The sequence below is a fragment of the Papaver somniferum genome, chromosome 11, assembly GCF_003573695.1.
Source record: "Papaver somniferum cultivar HN1 chromosome 11, ASM357369v1, whole genome shotgun sequence".
Classification (NCBI taxonomy): domain Eukaryota; kingdom Viridiplantae; phylum Streptophyta; class Magnoliopsida; order Ranunculales; family Papaveraceae; genus Papaver; species Papaver somniferum.
Window position 1 is genome coordinate 99,950,769 of NC_039368.1, and position 22,427 is coordinate 99,973,195.

Here is a 22,427-nt window from a genome sequence, read left to right on the forward strand (position 1 = left end):
ATGTAAATATTCTTCTCTTTTCCATCTGCTCCTAAAATATTGATATGTCGTGATGGTGCTTCCAAAGGAAATCTAGGTGTTGTAGGGTATGGTTTTGCTGCAAGGAATTTTGAAGGGAAATTGTTAATTGCAGTAGCTGGTGGTATTGGCATTGTCACAAACTTTCTTGCAGAAATACCGGCAGTAGTGAGTGCAGGTGAATGGGAAGTGCAGAATAATCATTCGGATATATGCTTTAGGTCTGATTCTAGAGCAATATTTTTAGCATTCAAAAGTAATAAGCTTCCCTGGTTCATTGTTTCAAGATGGAATAAAGTGTGTGATTATCTGTTGAATTATGAAGCTGAACATGCCTACAGGGAAATAAATTTTACATCAGACAAACTTGCAAAACAGGGGAGCAACTTGGGAGCTGGTTGTGTTAATATCTACACAAAGAGTAATTCTTTCATATTATAGTCACCTTTACAGCCTTATTATAGGTTTTATTGATTCTGTTTTCCAGTTCTGTGTAATGCCTTATTGGGATCTTTTGTAATGTTTTATGCTGATAATAGTTAATTAATGCAATTTTGTTTCAGCAAAAAAAACTGAAAAAGCGGGGATCTAACAACCACACCCAATATTTTGTTAAGGAAATATGTATGGACAAACTCCAATATAATTCCAAGAGAATCAACTAGACAGTCAAACTCAATCAATGGAAATATATCCAAGAGTTGTATCTCTGTTTCTCAATGTAATCAGCAAATCAAACAGAATAATCCGTGAGCCTGATTATTACGAGAAACAACTTGAACGGTACCAAAGACCGATGTTCAAGTGTCAATCAATTTATATCACCAACCAAAGGTTGGATTATCCAATTGATTGAACTACACACAACCTGTGATATTTCAATTATATAAACAAATATAATGCAGAAAAGAAATAACACACATACCAGAAATTGTTTTAACGAGGAAACCGCAAATGCAGAAAAACCCAAGAACCTAGTCCAGATTTGAACACCATGCTGTATTAAGACACTACAGACACTAGCCTACTGCAAGTTAACTGCGGACTGGAATGTAGTTGAGCCCTAACCAATCTCACACTGATCAAGGTATAGTTGCGTCCCTTACGCCTATGAATCCCAGTATGACTCTACGCACTTGATTCCCTTAGCTGATCTCACCCACAACTAAAAGTTGCTACGACCCAAAGCCGGAGACTTGATATACAAATTTGTCTCACACAGAAAAGTCTATTGAATATATAAATATGTCTCCCATATAAATACCTACGAGTTTTTGTTCCGTATTTTGATAAATCAAGGTGAACAGGAACCAATTGATAAACCAGACTTATATTCCCGAAGAACAGCCTAGTAATATCAGTCACCTCACAATAATCTTAATTATATGGTAGCGAAACAAGATATTGGGGAATCACAAATGATGAGACGAAGATGTTTGTGACTACTTTTTATCTTGCCTATCGGAGATTAAATCTCGAGCAAATCTTAGAGAAGATAGTACTCAATACGATATAACAAAGCAAGATCAGAACACGCAACTACATAGAAAATAGTTGGGTCTGGATTCACAATCCAAATGAAGTCTTTAAGTCGTTAACCTATAGTGGTTTTAGGGAAAACCTAGGTTAAAGGAGAATCGACTCTAGTCACAACTAGAATCACACAGGAGGTGTGGGGATTAGGTTTCCCAGTTGCTAGAGTTCTCTCTTATATAGTCTTCAAATCATGGTTTGCAATCAATGTTACATTGGTAACAAAGCATTCAATATTCACCATTAAATGAAAACCTGATTAGACTCAAGATAATATCTTTCAACCATTAGATCGAACTTAGCTTGTTATACACAAATGAAAAGTGACTTCATTTATATATGGGTAACCGTACCTAAACGTGTACACTTGGTTTGTTCAGCAATAGTTAACCGAAGTTAGCCATATGAACACTTTCATATCAACCTTGTTCATCTTAACACAACTATTTCAAATGACTCAAATGGAACTAGTTATAGAGTTGTTTAATTTTTTATATTCTCATAAAAGTATACAAGACACATTTGAAGCAAAATCGATTTTGATTCACTCGAATTAATTCATGAACATTATAGCCACAGTTTGCAAAAGATTTTGTTCCTTATTATATAATTGCATTTGTTCAAGAACAAACCAATTTTAGAACTTAACCCACTCAAGTATGCAAACGGGTACACATACCTAAGTAGACGGACTTGGTCTGGGTTCGCCAATATGCGAACGGGTACGCATACTGTCGTACACCACCAAACTCAGTTAAATTCCCGGACTTGAACTTACGCCAGTACACATACGGGTATGCATACTAAGTTCCCAGACTTCAACTATCAAACCAGTATTCATACGGGTATGCATACTATGGTTCCCAGACTTGGAATAACTTGCAACAGTTAGCATTCAAGTATGCATACTGTGTTATATCCAATTAATTGTTCTAAACTCCCATTTCAATCATTGAAACATTCTTAAGACGACAATAGCTGTCTCACACAAATTATTAGCTTCAAAACAATTTTCAAGTGATCAAATGATCAATACGAAACATTCCGAGTCTACACCAAATGACTGTCTCATACAAATCATATAAGATGTTACCAGGCGATTTTCACATGATCATCTTTTGAATTTTGTCAAAAATATAAAATGAACTTGGTTAAAGCGAAAGCTTACCAACACATATTTCGATAAATATGTAAGCGAGTTAAACTTAGATCGAAATATCAAATTATATAATTGAAGTCTATATACCTATACGAATTTTGTCTCAAATAGGAGATAGAGTAGAAATAGACTTTTGAGTGATAGATGAGTTCAAGTCTCCACACACCTTTTGTTGATGAAGTTCACAAGCTCCCCTTAGTAGTTCTTCATCTTCAATCGATGAACGCCGCGAAGTCTAAATCTCAACTACATATTCTATCCTAATCCGAGTCTTAGCTATAAGTAGACTAGAAATCAAGACTTATAGTTTTGGCAACTAAACTTGACAAACAAGCTTCAGATAGCAACGCTTGCGAGTTCGACCGAGCAGTGCTCTAACAAAAACATATCGAACGTTAAGTTTAAAACCAACGTTTATCTCATATATCAAGAGTACTCATATGTATACCAAATATCTAGTTTATAGAATATAAACAAACATTCGTATATGTGACTTACATATGAGCTACAACATCACAACTTTCTTATGATTTTGATATAGAAATCACGAAGATATGATCCAAAGATCGGTTATACTGAAAAGTCACTAACCATAAGGAAATGAGCCAATATATGAGACTGAAACACAATGGTTTATCTCATAAACTCAAATGATAAACACCGTAAATATTCAACAGAAAGAATGTGAGGTATTCCGAGTTTGGACGAAGAAGTTATGAGCAAAATAGCTTTACACTCCTTCGTATGGACTAGGTAGGGACCGGTCATACCAAGTCACATGTATAGGTTGTGACCGATCCATGTGATTGGGTTGTGACAGATCCTAACACGAATTCATACACAAAACTTTTTTAGGCATAACCTTTTCATATGATGTCTGAATTCAGTGATTTTTGGCTCGTTTTAACCGTATAAACAAAATCTACACATATATTACTAGTATATATCAACATCTTAAATTCAAAATTACCGTTTCTATCAAAAGCTCAAATATAGATAGAGAAGGTATGAGTATAGAAGAGAAAATATCCCTAAAGATGTTAATTAGTCATATAATAACACAAAGGTCATTTGCTCAGTTTCATGTGCTTCCTCAACCTACATAAGATTAAGCACAAAGGTGAGCATGCACATTCCAAGACAACTAGATTGTCTTTATTTGAGCCTTGTCTTCTTTGTCACAAGGGACTAAGACAAAATCACTCTTCACCTCTTGATTGGGTTGCTTACTCTTGTTCCATCTCTTGTTTTTCTCATTTGACTTGTAATGAAGAGTGTCAATATCACAACGTGCATTTGTACAAGAGACTTTGCACAACAAGATGTATTTCCTTAGTCTTTCAAGAAGACTCTCAAAAATATTGTTACCAACATTTATCAATTGAGTGTCATTATTGTGACTAACTTTTGGTCTCTCCTTGGTTATGGAGGACTTGGGGACCCATTTATATATGGGTTTCGCAGGAGCATATTTATCCTTCATACCATTAGAACGATTGCCCTTTTGGATACTTTGCGAAACAACTTTTTTACAATTTGGAACATAAGATCTTGTCTTCGCATTTATAAAATCATCTTTCTTTCTATAATAGGGTATTTTATGAGATGACCTTATCGAGCGAGATCCAAAATTTGAACTATTATTCTAATAATATTCTTTTGCCTAAACTTAGGACAATACTATCTGAGTTATTTTGGGGAGCAAACTTAGCCAATTCGTTTGATGCAAAAGAAAGTGCATCCTGCATCTTACAAATTTTGCATCCCCATTGCAAGTTCCCTTTATTACCACAATAACAACAATGCTTAGTAACATACGAAGTCTGAGTTTTGACGTTACCTTTTTGTGAAACCTCTTGCATTGGAGCTCGACGAGTTTTCTTCTTCTTCTTCTTCTCGTTGTTCAACATTGTTGCCTTCTTGACACTAGCAGAAGTGCCTTCTTTGATGGCCGTATTTGAAGAGTCTACTTGAACATGATTCTTAGGCTTGACTGGCTTTACTTATTTACAAGAAATAGTATCATTTTTGACATCAGTGGAAGCTTTTAGTTGAGAAGAATTTGTAGCTTTAACAAATTTTATCGCATTGTTATCGTTGGAAGCACTTGATTCCTTATAATATTCCAATCCTCGTGTATCACCATGAAATCTTCCCGCTTATAACAATGAGGATAAATTGTTTGTGCTATCATTGGACTTTTTCAAGTACAAATTTTCTTCTTCTAGCGTCTTGATTTTATCAAGAGCACCAGCTAGATCATCCTTCAGGCATTTTTCTCGTGAGATATATTCACCTTCTTTCTCTTCAAAATTCTTTTGTCGAGGGTTAATCTTTGCTTCAGATTCAACAGGTTTTTTTTTTCCGACAAAAAGAGATCTCTCTGAAGATTCTCTCATTCGAGACTCTTTGAGTTTAGGTCTTCTGTATGATCTTTAAGAAGAGAATCAATGGTGTGATAACCTCTATAATATCCTTCGAAAACCTTCTCTAATTTCTTGTTCTCATGACAAAGAGGAGTCATAAGACGAACGAAATCCGAAGTTCTCAGGTTTTTATTTGTCAAAGGATTTCAGTAGTTTGGAGTATTATGAGATATCCTCTTCTACATCTCGCTCAAATCTGAGTCATCATCATCGGAAATTTCATCCAACCCTGTTTGTAGAATTTTTTTTCTAGTTGTCATCAATTTCGACATTGTTAACAAGATAAACTTGTCTAGTACATTCTCTCCAGGTGATTTTATGAAGGTCTTCAGATATTGATTCGTAGATGCCATCATCAAGTGTTGATTCAAAACTCTTGATATCTTGTGTTACGTTAACTAAATCATTCTCAGGTTCTATCAAAACCATATTTAGATTCCAGTCTTATAGGTTGGATCACGCCAAACACAGATTATTAGATCTTTTCGTGTTTGCCTGCTCTGATACCAATTGAAAAGACGAGGGTACACAAATACACCACAATATTTTATTTATCAACCTATAAGTCTGATACCAAGTGTGATCGTCTATGGAAAAAGTCGAGACAATACGACAACTTGATATTCACTTGATAATAGTTACGGTCCGAAACCGATTTACTATAGGATCAATATCAAGTGATTAGAATTAATGCACAAATGTATTTACTTTATTATAATATAAAACAATTATAATGTGGAAGTAAATTAAATAACAAAACACAAGATTTTGGTAACGAGGAAACCGCAAATGTAGAAAACCCCCGGGACCTAGTCCAGTTTTGAATACTCTCAGAATTAAGCCGCTATACAAAATATAATACCAACTTCATATAGTTGAGACCAAGAAGACTACCCCTAGATACTTAGTTCCCTCAGTATCCCTACGCCTTCGACTTCTAGAGTCACGCACGTGAATAGCAAGTCCTTTGGATCGTATTCCAAACAGCAAAGGAAGAATCTGTTTGCTAACCACTCTAATCAATCTTCCTACAAGATATAGATGAGTCGTTGACAAAGGCTCTTCCGTTTAATCTAATAAATTCTTTCGCCTGGTTAGATTAATCTTAATTTAACTACCGAAATAGTCAAGTATCAATTCACACTCAATCAATATAGCTCTCAAAGATTAATATAGAGAATGCCGATCTCAAGAAACTAATCAATCAAATCAATCTAAGATAAACCCATTCTAGTTGGATCCCGGCCGATCAAGGTTTGTGCACACAATTCACAAGATACGTAAACTAATAAGAAATCTTATTCGTCTTCAAATCTTCTTTTATTTTCAAAACCTGCACAACACCACTTGAATCCATTGTGATCAATCACACACAGAATGGAGTATGTTAAAAATGGATTATCATAAGATATCATTAGATATTGAAAAAGCGGGGGTCTAACAACCTTACCCAATATTTCGCTTAGCAATCTGTATGGACTAACTCCAATATACTTTCAAGAGAATCAACTACACATTCAGACTCAATCTCCAGAAAAGTATATCAAAGAGTTATATCTCAATGTCTCAATTAAATCCGCAATCAAACAAATAATAACTTGCGATCCCGATTGAATATATGATAGATAACTTGAACGATACCAAAACCAATGTTCAAGGATCAATCAATTTCAATCAACAACCAAAGGTTGGATTTACCAATCAACCGGTGATATTTCAATTATATAACAAAATATAATGCGGAAAAGAAATAACACAGACACCAGAAGTTTTGTTAACGAGGAAACCACAAATGCAGAAAAACCCCGGAACCTAGTCCAGATTGAAAACCACATTGTATTAAGCCGCTACAGACACTAGCCTACTGCAAACTAACTTCAGTCTGGACTGCAGTTGAACCCCAATCAATCTCACACTGATTCAAGGTACAGTTGCGTTCCTTATGTCTATGATCCCAGCAGGATACTACACACTTGATTCCCTTAGCTGATCTCACCCACAACTAAGAGTTGATACGACCCAAAGCCGAAGACTTGATAAACAAATCTGTCTCACACAGAAAAGTCTGTGGGAATAGATAAATTTGTCCCCCACATAAATACCTACAGTTTTGTTCCATCTTTTGATAAATCAAGGTGAACAGGAACCTATTGATATGCCGGACTTATATTCCCGAAGAACAGCCTAGAAATCAATTACCTCACAATAATCTTAATCGACTAACGAACAAGATATTGTGGAATCACAAACGATGAGAGGAAGGTGTTTGTGACTACTTTTCTATCTTGCCTATCAGAGATATAAATCTCAAGCTAATCTTACGACTGCACTCAATCACGATAGAAATAGCAAGATCAGATCACGAAACTATAGAGAAAATAGTTGGGGATGGCTTCACAATCCGAATGAAGTCTTCAAGTCGTTAACCTACAGGGTTTCATGAAAAACCTAAAGTTAAAGGAGAATCGAATCTAGTTTATGCAACTAGTATCACACGTGAGGTGTGGGGATTAGGTTTCCCAGTTGCTAGAGTTCTCCTTTATATAGTATCCAAATCAGGGTTTGCAATCTAAGTTACCTTGGTAACAAAGCATTCAATATTCACCGTTAGATGAAAACCTGATTAGATTCAAGCTAATATGTGTCAACCGTTAGATAGAACTTAGCTTGTTATACACAAATGAAATGTAGTTTCATTTAGGTTTGAATAACCGTACCTAAACATGTACACTTAGTTGGTTCAACAATAGTTAACCAGTGGTTAACCATATGAGCACTTTCATATCAACCTTATTCATCTTCACCATAACTAGTTCAAATGACTCAATTGAACTAGTTAGAGAGTTGTTCAATTTCTTAGATCTCATACAAGTATACAAGACACAATCGAAGCAAAATCAGTTTTGATTACTCGAATCGTATCATGAACATTATATCCACGGTTTGCAAAGATTGAATTCCTTATTATATAAATGATTTAGTTCATGAACAATCCGATTTTAGAAAGTAACCTACCTAAGTATGCAAACGGGTATGCGTACTTAAGTACTTCCCAAAGTAGAATTCTCTGTCTCAGGAGGTTACACAGCAAAGAGTTGACCCTGGCCGCGAGGCTGCACATTACGCTTGGCAACGCCAGTGTTTGGTTGCTCACGTCTATCTGTTGTCTGAAATTTCTCTTTGGTACATTCTGATGCCTTATGCCCCATTTAATGACAGTTATAGAAAACCCCATAGAAGTTAATTGGTTTGGCATCAAGAGCCTCACCCTCAGTTGGCACTACTGCCCATTCATTACCACCAATTTTCTGACCACGGTTCCCTTGATTCCAACACCCCTTACTTTTCTTCCCTGGATGATCACCTTGTTGAGTGACATTATGGGTTTGATGGTTCTTACCACTTACATGTTGACTCAACGAAGACTTTGATGCACGGTCAACCTTACGCTCCTTCTTCAGGTATTCATCATCCCTCTTATGAGCCAAATAGTCTTTCTCAAGCTCTCTGGCACACTCAACAACCCTAACATATGTGTGAATCATATGATTTCCAACAATATGCCTCTGATACACAACATTCAGACCATAAACAAACCTGCGTTTATTTTTGTATTCAATATCTACGAGGTGAGGTACAAACATCGATAATCTTGAGTATTCAATCTCATACTTTGTAACAGATAAAGTACCCTGCTTGAATGAAATAAACTCTCTCTCATTGGCATTTTGAATACTCCGAGGGAAATATTTTTCATCAAACATACGAACGAAATTGTCCATGTCATGGTGGCATGATGCAAGCCACGTGAAGCTGAAGTGCACCAAGTATGAGCGTCTCCGGTGAGCTGAAAGGTATCTAATCTCTGCTTAAATATTTTTTTGCAAGAAGGTTTTATGGCCCGAAAAATCTTGACCATCTCATCCTTCCATTCATGGGCTATCATTGGGTTATCAGACTTTCCATAAATCTCGTTCGGGTTCAACTTATTGAAGTGAAACTGAACCTTTCTATACCTATCTTCCTCAGTTTCAGCAGGCGGTCCTTGGTTCTGATGATTGTTGACTTGTCCAACATTTTGATTCATAGCAGCAGCGACAACTTGGGCTATTAACTGGGTCAGCTGCGCCATATTCACATTCACAGTATGATTTCCTAATTGTGGTTCATCTCAATCAATAGGATCACCGTTTCCTGTACCACCTCGTCCAGTACCATTACGTCTCCTAACACCACGACTTGACATTCCTATATAAGTCAATGATAAACTTAGAAAACAATACAAATATACTAATATTGATAAAGCATATCCAAACTATGGATATACATAACGAAACGTCCTAGGCTCACTCCCCCAAAATCCTAGAGTTACTCTAACCTAAGCATCTGATACCAATTGTAACGACCCTAATTTCCATTTAACCCCGACCGATGATTAAATTGAAATATGTCGTTAATTTCCTGCAAAGGGGTAGCTAACCCGCATAATACTAGGAACTGTGTCCCTTTACAATTGAATATGCATAAGAGAATTTTATTTCTCAACAAAAATAACGATATCGAATAATTATGGTGTTCTTGAATTCAACAATATAATCCATCACTAAAAAAAACGTCAAACTAACAAAAGAAAAAAAAGTAATGAAGTCTACCCAATTTAAAGTATCCCCATTGCCTCACAACTACATAACAAAAAAAAAATAAAAGAAGAAGTGTAGATATCCACCCTCAGTTAGATAACCTCTGAATATCCACCGATACTAGAATCAATCAAACTCCTTCACGATTCCTAACAACACCTGAAAAAATAATCAACGAGAGTTAAACTCCAAGCAAGTCACTCGGCCACCGATCCAAGGAAAGGTATAAAATAATAACCAAATATGTCATGAGCAAGGGTAAACACTAAGGAGACATTTTAAATTTAACGTAAACAATTCCAATCAGAACCCTATTAAAACTCCTTTTATTTATTTATTTACATTACGTACTACAAACCACATCCGCAAGGTTATAGTTTATCTCGGTACATATCCAAAATAACCTATTCAGTGTCCATAACAAATCCGCAATAGCTCATCCATAAACATACATATGTACGGCTGTACCTAGTACAATATATATGATAAATTTGGAACCGATCCACTATCTCAAAAAAATTTCTTGGGATTGAGATAATACAGCACAGGATACCTATAAGGACTTGAGGTTTGAAAATTCAAATCACCAAGATATTACAATTTCCTTGCGCTCAACTAACAGTCACATCTTATCACCATCTCAACAGATCACAACTACCAAGTTCTGACATAGAAACCAAACAAATCTCAGGGTACCGTACATCTAAAACATGGACCAAATTAGTTATGGTGCAACTACATATAAGGAACAAAAGATATGCTACGTACTAGATATCCATAATTTTCATATCTAATGATTACAAACTCACTCTATGTTAAACAGCCAACACTCCATTACAGTCGAACCTCGATAAATGAATGCTCGAAAATGAATAACCTCGCCAAATGAATAATTTTCTCCGGTTCCGATTTGGGCCAATGTGATAAATGAATAACCTCGCTTAACGCATTAATGAATAAAAAAATTTGGATCCTTAAAGGCCCTACAGAAATATAAACGAATAATCACTGAATTATATATAAAAATAAACCAAAATACATAATTATAAGATTTTACATAAAAATATATGTAGAAATGAACTCAAAAAAAATAATCATCTATGGTTGATTGTCTTTTTCTTCCACCCAAACCAAAATGCACCGTATCCTTAATTTTATGCAATGCTTGCACAATTTCTGGAATATTTTTCTTGTATTGTAGCAAGTAATTTTTTAATGTGACCATCGTTTGAAAAGCATCTTTAGATGAAACATTTGGTACGACACTACTATCATCTGGTTCAGGATCATTCTCGTTATTCATTACTGACTCAATAATTTCTTCGTCTGTTGGAGACTCCATAACTGCATCATTCTTGTTAGGATAGTTCAAAAGATGTTCGACGTCCATCACATTTTTATGACATGAATTAGAAATGACACCAGTTAATTCAAAAGAAGATGAATGTTAATTGGTTTATTGATAAGAATTTTGACCAATATTTACTAGGTATACTTGTACATTTTCTCCTATACAATTTAACTTCTTAATTAAGAAAATATTTTCTAAATGAATAAATATTTGTTTATCGATAAATAAATAACCCCGCTAAATGAATATTTTTTCTTGGTTCAAGAACATTCATTTATCGTGGTTCGAATGTAATTATTTTTATCTACAGCATAAGCATACAAATTTTTCATTAGTTATCCTAATATACTTAGTCGCAGACATAAAGTGCGAATCATCTCAGTACCACCGTGATATAAATTAGTAATGTATTTATCATTAATTCCTCTCCATATCACCAGGAACTACGTACATACATGCCAAAAGCATCGAAGAATCAAACTAATTAGTAACTAAGCACTACATCTACAAGTTCTATTCACGGCAATTTCACTTTATTACGATCTATCTCACGCATGCGGTCCTAATTTATATATCGAATGATCCTCAAGAAAAATAATTAAATTAACAAGTCATTTATGGAACAATATAAATATGAATAACGTAAAAATTCATGAGATACTTAATTATCATTTCATAACTATCCAAAACCAGGAAAACTGAATAAACTTGCCCCAATCCTTTCAGATGGCAATCAAATACACAAGAAAAATAGGATAAACTTGGCCGAATCCTTTCGATACCTAATGAACAATACACAAGAAAAGTGCAACAAATAAAAACAATTGATCAACATACAACTTAAACTTCCATTCAAAGAAATAGGAAAACTACGCTAATACGAACTCACCAAGCTTATCGTATGATTCACTTTTAACCTAGTTTTTTTTTATATGCACATACGATCAGGGAGGAATTAGTCAAAACCCTGTTTATCTTTTATATGAAACTGAGTTACTATTGGACTAATACCCACATTCATCATGGCCTCCTATCCAAAATATACTAGCTACAATTTCCTCTCCGCTGATGGTAGCTAATACCACTTTTAAGTAAAAATATAGATATTACACAAATGTAAAACATTGTTTCCTAAGATGAAATATTCACCATAACCCATTCACATAATCATAACATTATATACAAGATTATGTCGATGTCGTATCTACGAAGCTCAAAAGCTAAGCGTCGTTATACTTCGTAGTCTAATTCCTTAAACTATGATCATATTATTATGATCATGTCACATCACTAGAGTATTATATACAATATGTACAGTATATAGAGCTTTGCAGTTATGTTTTCAATATAGCACAACTTGAAAGATACGTTAGGAATGAAACAGTTCAAGTCAATATTACTAACCTCAAGTAGAAGAATGATGTCGTCGTTGTAGTTCGTTACTTTTTCACAGTTTTCAGGTTTTCAGAGTAATACTTGTATGTCTCAACATTCCTAGACTTTCTAGTCTAACCTAAACGAAGTTGATTCTAGTATTTAATCAAGCGACTTTAGATGAGTTTTGATACTAAAATATGACAACCAAAATCGACATACCAACGCTTGGTGAGTTCAACCGATCTATGCTCTAACAATTGTTACCATTTGTAAATAATCTATCCACAAATATCAAGACCTTGAGTACCCATTTCAATAAAATAAACAAACTCCGCAAAGTCACGACTCCCAAAGACCTTAAAAGCCATGCTAAGCTCTTCGGTAGGAAACTCCATATCTTTCCAACCAACACTCTTTCCACAAAGCTTGAGACAAATGGTTTCGCATGATGGTTTTTCTTCCTTTGGTCCTGGAAGACAAAAATCACCAATTGGAATATTAATGATTTCCGAAATTAATTCTCGAGTAACATCGATCATTTTTCTTTCAATCATAGTTTTAAAACATAACTTCTTAAGATCAACATCATATATGTTTGCATAAAATATTTTTGTAAATAAATCAAATCCTTTTCCAAAACCACAAAAGATGTTTCCTAGTTCATATTTATCAAAACAAACTAGATCTTCACTTTTAACATACCATTCTTCTAATTTCCTTTCTAGAATAATTTCTCTAGTAAAAATTCTCTCATAGGTTTCATGACAATCCTTATTAACAAATCTCACCCTAGGTTCATATTGAATATAGGGTTCAAGGTCCTCTTTAGGCTTGGGTTTCTTACTAACTCCTTTAGTTGTTCCCATAATTGTTTATTATAAATACAAAGAGAAAAGATTTGATCTTACTTGAATGGCTTCTTTTAAAGATGATTGCTTGATTTGCCTTCAATCCTTCTTGCTATTAAGAAAAACAAGACAAAAAATTATGAAAAGACACCCTTTAAGTCAATATGATAAAGCCCCGGTTCGAAAACCCTAACTCAACCTCAATTACTATTCGTGAGCACGAAGATGAAGAAGGAGTAGGGGAGTACATGTACTCTTTTTATAAACCCTTAATGGGATTAGCCGGGTTCGGGTACGGAAACCATGAATTTAAGAGCGTTTTACAAATTCCACTTGGAATAATCATATTGAGTTTTGATTTTTGGACCGATAAAACTATCAATTTAATAAGATAATAAATCTTATTCTTAGCTCAATGAACTTTTTTCAGAGCACAAGATAAATTGATATTCACAGGTTTTAGAGGTACTGTAATTTATTTTGACCTTCCAACATCTTAATATCAGATCCAACTCAACAATATGTGATGTTTTGATCATGATTGATTACAAGAATCTTCGTCCATCCATGATCAATTATCATAATCATAAAATAAGAAACTTGATAGAAGTCAAACTTATTCTTTACTAGTCACAAAGATATAGGGAATCTTGAATGCATAGAGATCATCCAGTGAGACAAACAGTCTTGTGGAAAACAACCTCTGAAAAATCTTTAGACAACTCTGGTGTACTTTTATTGAGATTTTACTCTCGTCCATATAGTCAGACTGCTTCAAACACAGACTTATTAGGTCTTAGCGTGTTTTCCTGCTCTGATACCAATTGAAAACACGGGGGTACCAAAATACACCACCATTTTTTTCTTTGGCAATATGTATGGGCAAACTCAATACAACTCCAAGAGTTAAACTCAATCAAGGAATAATATCTAGAGTTATATCTCTCTCTTGCGATTAGAACGTTTACTGAAATAAATCTGTGAACCTAGTCGCAAAGAGATTACTTGGACGGTACCAAAGGCCAATGTTAGATCACTGCTCGGTCGAACTCGCATGCGTTGATATCTCAAGCATGTTTGTCAATGTTAGTGACGAAAACTATAAGTCTTGATTTCTAGCCTATTTATAGATGTCTCGGACTAGGACATAGATTGTGTAGTTGAGCTTAGACTTCACGGCGTTCATCATTTGAAGACGAATAACTACTAAGGGGAGCTTGTGGAACTTCATCGACAAAAGGTATGTGGAGACTTAAACTCATCTATCACTTGGAAAGTCTATTTCTACTCTATCTCCTATATTGATACATAAGTCATATTACGATATAGTTTTCTATATACACATTTGAGATTTCGAGCTGAGTTTATCTCGCTTACATATTTATCGAAATATGTGTTGGCAAGCTTTCACTTCCACCATGTTCATCTTGTATCATGTGAAAATTTTCTAGTAACATCTTACATGATTTGTGTGATACAATCATTCGGTGTTGTCTTGGAATGTTTTGTTATGATTATTTCAATAACTTGAAAGTTTCTTTGATGCTAATAGTACGTGAAAACGGCTATTGTCATCCTCTAAGAAAGTTTCAATGATTGAAATAAGAGATTAGAACACTTAACCATTATTGGATATGTCATGTTGTGCACTCTTGCACATATGTAATCCATGTACGGGAATCATAATATGCGCACCTGTTTGTGTACCGATTGGTTTGAGAAATCCGAGAACCTAAGTATGCGTACCCGTTTGCGTACTGGCGTACAGGTTCATGTCCGAGAATTTCTGCTGGGATTGAAAGTTCACGTACTCGTTTGCGTACTGGCGAAACCTAATCTTAGTCCGGGTATTTCAAGTATGCGTACCTATTTGCATACTTGAAGGTTAAAGTTCTAAAATCGGTTATGAACATGAACATAAACATAAAAATTTATATAATAAGGAATGCAATCTTTGCAAACCGTGGCTATAATGTTCATGATTGATTCGAGTGAATCAAACCTATTTTGCTTCAATTGCTTTCTTGTATAATTTTATGAGAATATAGCAATTGAAAAACTCTTTAACTAGTTTCATTTGAGTCATTTGGACTAGTTATGGTTAAGATGAATAAGGTTAATATGCGAGTGATCATATGGCTAACCTCGTTTAACTATTTTTGAACCAACATGGTGTACACGTTTAGGTACGGTTACATAAACCTAAATGAGGGTACATTTCATTTGCGTGTAACAAGCTAAGTTCGATCAAACAGTTGAAAGATTTTAGTTTGGTTGAATCAGGTTTTTCATATAACGGTGAATATTGAATGCTTTGTTACCAAGGTAACTTGGATTGCAAACCCTGATTTGAAAACTATATAAAGGATAACTCTAGCAACTGGGAAAACTAATCCCCACACCTCTTGTGTGTTACTAGTTGCATAACTAGAGTCGATTCTCCTTTAACCTTAGGTTTCTATCGAGACCTTGTAGGTTAACGACTTGAAAGACTTCATTGGGATTGTGAAGCCAAACCCAACTATTTCTTTGTAGTTGCATGTTATGATCTTGCCCGATTCTATCGTATTGTTCAATTGAAATAATTGACTCGAGATTAATTTCTACGATAGGCAAGATAAAAGAAATCACAAACACCTTCGTCTCATCGTTTGTGATTCCACAATATCTTGTTTCGCTAGTCGATTAAGAGTATTGTAAGGTGATTGATAATACTAGGTTGTTCTTCAGGAATATAAGTCCGGTTTATCAATTGGTTCCTACTCACCTTGATTTATCAAAAGACGGAACAAAAACTCTTGGGTATTTCTGTGGGAGACATATTTATTCAATCTGTAGACTTTTCTGTGTGAGACAAATTTGTTTATCAAGTCTTCGACTTTGGGTCGTAGCAACTCTTGGTTGTAGGTGAGATCAACTAAGGGAATCAAGTGTGTAATATCCTACTGGGATCATAGACGTAAGGAACACAACTGTACCTTGACTCAGAGTGAGATTTATTAGGGTTCAACTACAGTCTAGTCCGAAGTTAATTGGTAGTAGGATAGAGCCTGTAGCGGCTTAATACAGTGTGGTGTTCAATCTGGACTAGGTCCCGGGGTTTTTCTGCAATTGCGGTTTCCTCGTTAACAAAACTTCTGGTGTCTGAATTATTTCCTTTCCGCATTATATTTTGTTATATAATTGAATATCACAGGTTGTGTGTTAAGTTCAATCAATTAGAATATCCGACCTTGGGTTGTTGATTTAAATTGATTGAAACTTGAACATTGGTCTTTGGTAGCGTTCAAGTTACACCTTTTATATTCAATCGGGCTCGCATATTTCTATTTGTTGATTGTGGATTGAATTAAGAGTTAGAGATATTAAACCTTTTGATATACTTTACTCTAGATTGAGTCTGACTGTCTAGTTGATTCTCTAGAAAGTATATTGGAGTAAGTCCTCTCAGATTGCCAAACGAATTGTTGGGTGTCGTTGTTAGACCCCCGCCTTTTCATCCAATGTCCAAGAATTAATCAAGCCGTATCCAACAAATTAGGTCGGATGTATTTACTATGATTGATCAACACATAACCTATGATATTTCAATTATAAATATAAACAATACAATGCGGAAAAAGAAATAACACAAACACCAGAAGTTTTACTAACGAGGAAGCCGCAAATGCAGAAAATCCCCGGGACCTAGTCCAGATTGAACACCAAACTGTATTAAACCACTATAGACACTAGCCTACTACCAATTAACTTCAGATTGGAATGTATTTTATCCCTAAAAAGTATCCCACCGATTAAGATAGAGTCACGCTCCTTACGCCTCTTGAATCCCAGCAGGACTATGCGCAATTGATTCCCTTATATGACGTCATACAACCTAAGAGTTGCTTCAACTCAGTTTAAGACTTTAAACCAAATCTGCCTCCCAAAAATTAAGCCTATATATTGGTTTCCTTTTACAATCGAATAACTTGATCAAAGGTGTGGAAATCGATAACAATAGACAAATTTTAGCTAATCTCAAAATCTGAACTTATGCAAACCGAAGTGCAGCCTAGATTATTATTCATCTCACAAGTATAAAACTTGTGGAATCAACAAAGTTTGAGACGAAGAGAACTTTGATGATTTATATCTATATTGATCGATGGAGCAAGCTCAACAAACAATCAAGATCAGGATACACGAGTTATCAAGAAAAGATATCTGAACCTGGCTTCACGAATCCCTATGAAGACTTTGTAGTCGCTAAACCCTAAAAGGGTTTCTGGAGAGAACGACTCTAGATACAACTAGGATATACTAAGAAGTAGTGTCGGGATTTAAAGATCTCAGTTGATTGAAGTTCCCCTTGTATAGACATTCAAAGCATAGGTTGCTTTAGGTTTAAATTAAGATAGCTTTGGAACCAAGCAAACAACAATATGCACCTTTAGATGAATCTTTGAGTCTGATTTGCATAAGAAAGATATACACTCTGGTTAGGTGAAACCGTAACCGAACCATGTACAAAGACTATGTTCAACATGGTTAGCCGAAACTAGTCGGCTTGAAATTAAAAGCTTAATCTTCATTATCATGAACACATAAGACATTAACTCCGAATCACAAACATGTGATCAGTTAAGTCTAGTGTTTTTAGACAATTAATAAAATACTAATTATCTCGTTACACACTTGAAAATATAATCGGTACAAATACCATTGCCGTTCGTGAGTCGGTTCAGTCGCAATACGCGTACCGGTTTGTAAACTTTTAACCGAACCAAGTTTCGGAGTTAACATAACTTTTTAGGTTTGCGTACCGGTTTGGAAACTTTAATACTGTCACCGGTTCCGGAGTTTACAGAACTAAATCGGTTTGATTACCGATTTGAAAATGCTGCGGAGTTCAGGAACACAAAACTGTTTTAGTTTGCGTACCGGTTTGGATACTCATCCCGGTTCCGTAACCATAGTTCAAGAATGGTTTGCATACGAGTATGCATACCGATCTGGTTCACGATCTAAACATATTTTCACATGATGTGCATAAAAATATGCCTACCACAAATCTGTAAGTCGATATATAGCTACTCCGCTATGTGTACAAGTACAAGTAATACGGGTTCAGACATATAACAATTGTCCCAGCTTGTAAGACTGATAACACTATCTTGTATCCGAATTTATAGTAGTTCTATACTTCTCTCTAAATCGATTCGAAATATTCCCGAATAACATCAATGGCACATATCACTGTTCCAGGCTATTTCCGAATGATAAAACTTGAATCATGATTTTGATTCCGAACAATAAATTTTCCTTAACCGAAATTCATCATGTAAGAACAAATGTTCATTAAGTTTAGTCATTATATTTCGAGAATTAATTATCAAGCTAAACCTAACTCGAAATTCTTGTCTATGCATACTAGTCTAATTAGTTATGCGACATCGTCTCAAATGATAGAAAGTGAATATAACTTGAGATATAGGTGGTTCAGTCTTCACTTACCTTTTGTTAATGAAGTTCTCCAAAATCTTCCGTTGATCTTCTCCTTCAAACGGTAGAACGCAACAATGACTGTCGTGATCTACTATTTCTCAACTACTTTTCTATCCTAGTCCGAGACTTAACTAATTATAGACTAGAAATCGAGATATAATTTTGACAATTAAATTTGACAACAAGCTTGAGATAGCAACACTTGTAAGTCCGACCGAGCAATGCTCTAATAAATAGTGCTTTTAACTTATTTTGACGTTCTGTTGTGAATATATTCACAGGGTATTTATTGATCAGTAGTTTGAAGTATTAAACATGTTGCTACCTGGGCATTGTTACTTTGTGCAGTGGTACTTAGTGATTATCAAGGCTCAAGCAATTCAACACAATATTTGTGAATTTTAGTTGAAACTTTTAGTCTCTAATCTATTGGTTTTGATCTATTAAACTGAAGAGAACCACTAAGTGATCTGATGGTTCCCATGCTCCCTCTCACTCCCGAAAATAGGGGTTCGAACCCCGTAATAATTACTGCTAGAATCCACTCCAATTTAAAGAGTTGAGGAATAGTCTAAAGACCACTAAACTAGAGTATTAAACAAAAATCTATTTAAACCAATGGTTTTCGGTTCGGCTTTAGAGCCTACCAAAACCAAACCTGTTTAGGACCATACTATACCGAGACTTAGGGTGCCTATGTGGGATACACGTTGTTTCTGGCATGGACATTGCTGACTGGACCCAGACGTGGGTCCTTCCCATTTGAAATTCCCCACACACTCCGGTCATCCACTTTTTGGGTTTCGATATAGCGTACTTGGAAGTATTTCTGAGTTTACTTGCTCCTCCCTCTTGGTTTTCCTCTTACTGACCACGTCTAATTTTCAATCAAAGCCCGGGGTCAGAATCTCAATCGAACATTTCCAGTAAGTTTGTAATTTAACATAAGAATTTGTTTCATTTTCTCAGTTGTAGTCAAGAAACTTTTGGTGGAATTACATCTTGAAATTCTGAAAATTAGGGTTTCTTACAGTTGGGGAAAAATAATGGGGATTTCAAAGCTAATTGCATTAAAAGCATCTGTTCTGTTATCAGTATTTGTTTTTCTGAAGAATTTGGGATTTAGGCTCATATCGATTCCATTCATATATGCATCTCTAGTGTCATTCTTGGTTGCTATAGCTTCACATCCAAGTATAAATCTTCCTTTACTGTTGGGTAAGAAAAGTGATGGAAGCTTACCGATTTGGTCGCGTATTATATTTGGTCCATTCTTATATTTCGTGAGGTTATTTGGATTAACTCGAAGACTAGTTAGTAAAGAACCACCTTATAATGAAGTTTGTGAAGGTGTATATGTTGGAGGATGGCCTTATTCATTGAAGACGTTGCCTCCTGGTGAGCCTGCCATTATTGATTGTACTGCTGAATTGCCAAGGACTTTAGCTGTATCGCATTGTTCTTATTTTTGTATTCCGACATGGGATACAAGAGCACCTCAACCATCTGAGATTGAATCTGCTGTTAAGTGGGCGTTGAGAAAGAGAAATCTGAACAAGCCAGTCTTCATCCACTGCGCTTTTGGTAATCTCTAAATTTGGTCTTAAGTGTCTTCTCGAGTTTGATGAATTATTTTTATTCTCAACATGGTGGTAATTCTTTCTCTTTGTGCTTCGACAAACTGCATCGGTTAGTATTTAGTAAGTTCCAATAACTTTCTCGCAGAACCGTTATCCCTAGAATCTATTGGATTTATGTTCACACTCTTGTCAAGCCTGGGTGATATGAAGTGCTACAAAGATTCAGATACAAAATCTGCAATTACTTTACTGTTTTTCGATCAGCTTCTAGTTTTGCTAACTCGGACTTGGTTTGTTTGAAATAGTGAATCAATTTGCATGTCTAAAGAATCCTCACTCTGATACAGGAAATAAGAGTCATACACACCTAAAAGCTCTAAATAGTGGCTTTCTTATTTCCATACACGTGGACATATTACATACTGTATATCATATCACTTTGGGTTTCATTGTTCAAGTTTTTGGCTTTTCTGAATGAACTTTGGAAATTATGTACTCCCTCCGTTTCTGCAAAAGTGATAGTATCTCTTTTGCAGAAACATATGGCTAGATTTTTGTGTCTTTGGGTTACTTAAGCTTATAATAGTCAGAAATATAAAGGAATCAAAAGACTCATGAATGCATCTAGGTTTGGTGCTTAGTCGGCATTTAGTTTGCGTTGCACAGTGGCATGCTAGCGTCTCTTGTTTTGTATATACTCACCTAACAAACCTGCTGGGGGCTGGTTGATTTTTTGTATGATATTAGCTTTTCTAAGCTGCTGTGTGCATTATCTGAGATGTTTGAGACATTGTTTCACATGGGTAAATCTGCTGTGCTGTTGACACTTGAAACCTACTGTTTTATTGATGTGTCCATCCAAGGTTTTCTTTCCACTTTCGACAAGCAAGCATTAAATTCAAGCATTTGAATGAAACATCATGCGTTGCTCCCTGTATGAATTTTTGGGGTCTATCTATAAGGGTTCATTTTGATTTAGCTACAACCTCTGCTATCATTATAATCTCTAAACCTATAGACACACTGGGAACACACTGCTCGCTCTGAGCTGCCAAGTCCTCTCTCGAGCATCCACGTTCTTGTGAATTTGGGTTGAAAATATGATTTTTAAGGAACACGGAAACATTCTTCTCAAAGTACCTATATGATACTAACTATATGCAAGAGGTTGCAAGAAGCATTCAACTCCTTAGCATCTAATGTTAATTTGCTGCATCTAAAGAAGTATTTTGTGCATGCTGTATGGGTCTTATCATATGAATCTTGGTAAATATTTCTGCAGGTCATGGAAGAAGTGTTGCAGTAACATGTGCTCTTTTAGTTGCACTGGGTGTTGCCGAGGACTGGAAAAGTGCTGAAAATATTATCCGAGAGCGGAGACCTTGTATCAATATGAATTCTCTCCACCGCAAGAGCTTGGAGGAATGGTCAATGCACCGACTGTCATCTAAAACCAGGAATGAGGAGGGTGGTTTCAATGTGAGTGATGTTCTACTACCTAATTCTTCAGAACAAAAGAGAGTCAGAGGAGCAAAGTATTAAGTTGAACCGAAAAGCTGTCCGCCTTAAGAAAAACCGTTACAGGTAAATGTTATTCAAAGTACTTCCACGCTTGGATTCTTTCGAAATATAAATTGTTATATGTTATTTACATTGTATACAAATTTGATACTTAGTTACAGATTTATTGTCTTCAAGTTGAATTGGATCTTCTCAAGAATTCAAAATTATCCTGACATGAAAGATTTGAATAATCTAAAATCCAGGCTGAAGACCAATCCCAATACAAATGCAGAAAAAGTGGTTGTCTTGTTCTTATAAGCTCATCCAAAATATGATGCAACAACCTAACAAACACTAGTTTAATTTTGCTAAATTATGTCAGTTTCAACTTCCCAACAAATTTGCAATAAAATAAAAGGGAGGTCCAACCAATTCATGGTTTCCAAAATTTCCTTGTCACTTCTCTTGTTCAGATGAACAGCCTGTTATTTCCGTAACAACTTCA

The 22,427-nt window shown here is 35.3% G+C and overlaps 1 protein-coding gene and 1 pseudogene across 1 annotated transcript; one reads left to right on the forward strand and one right to left on the reverse strand.

Annotated features, from left to right (window-relative positions):
• Window positions 1–22,427, reverse strand: part of LOC113324821 — a 149,875-nt pseudogene that overhangs the window by 86,150 nt on the left and 41,298 nt on the right.
• Window positions 19,668–22,139, forward strand: LOC113322187 (uncharacterized protein YnbD-like). The gene is made up of 2 exons (XM_026570232.1): window positions 19,668–20,423; window positions 21,702–22,139. The coding sequence occupies exons 1-2, from the start codon at window positions 19,886–19,888 to the stop codon at window positions 21,959–21,961; spliced, it is 798 nt and encodes a 265-aa protein (XP_026426017.1). The 5' UTR covers window positions 19,668–19,885; the 3' UTR covers window positions 21,962–22,139.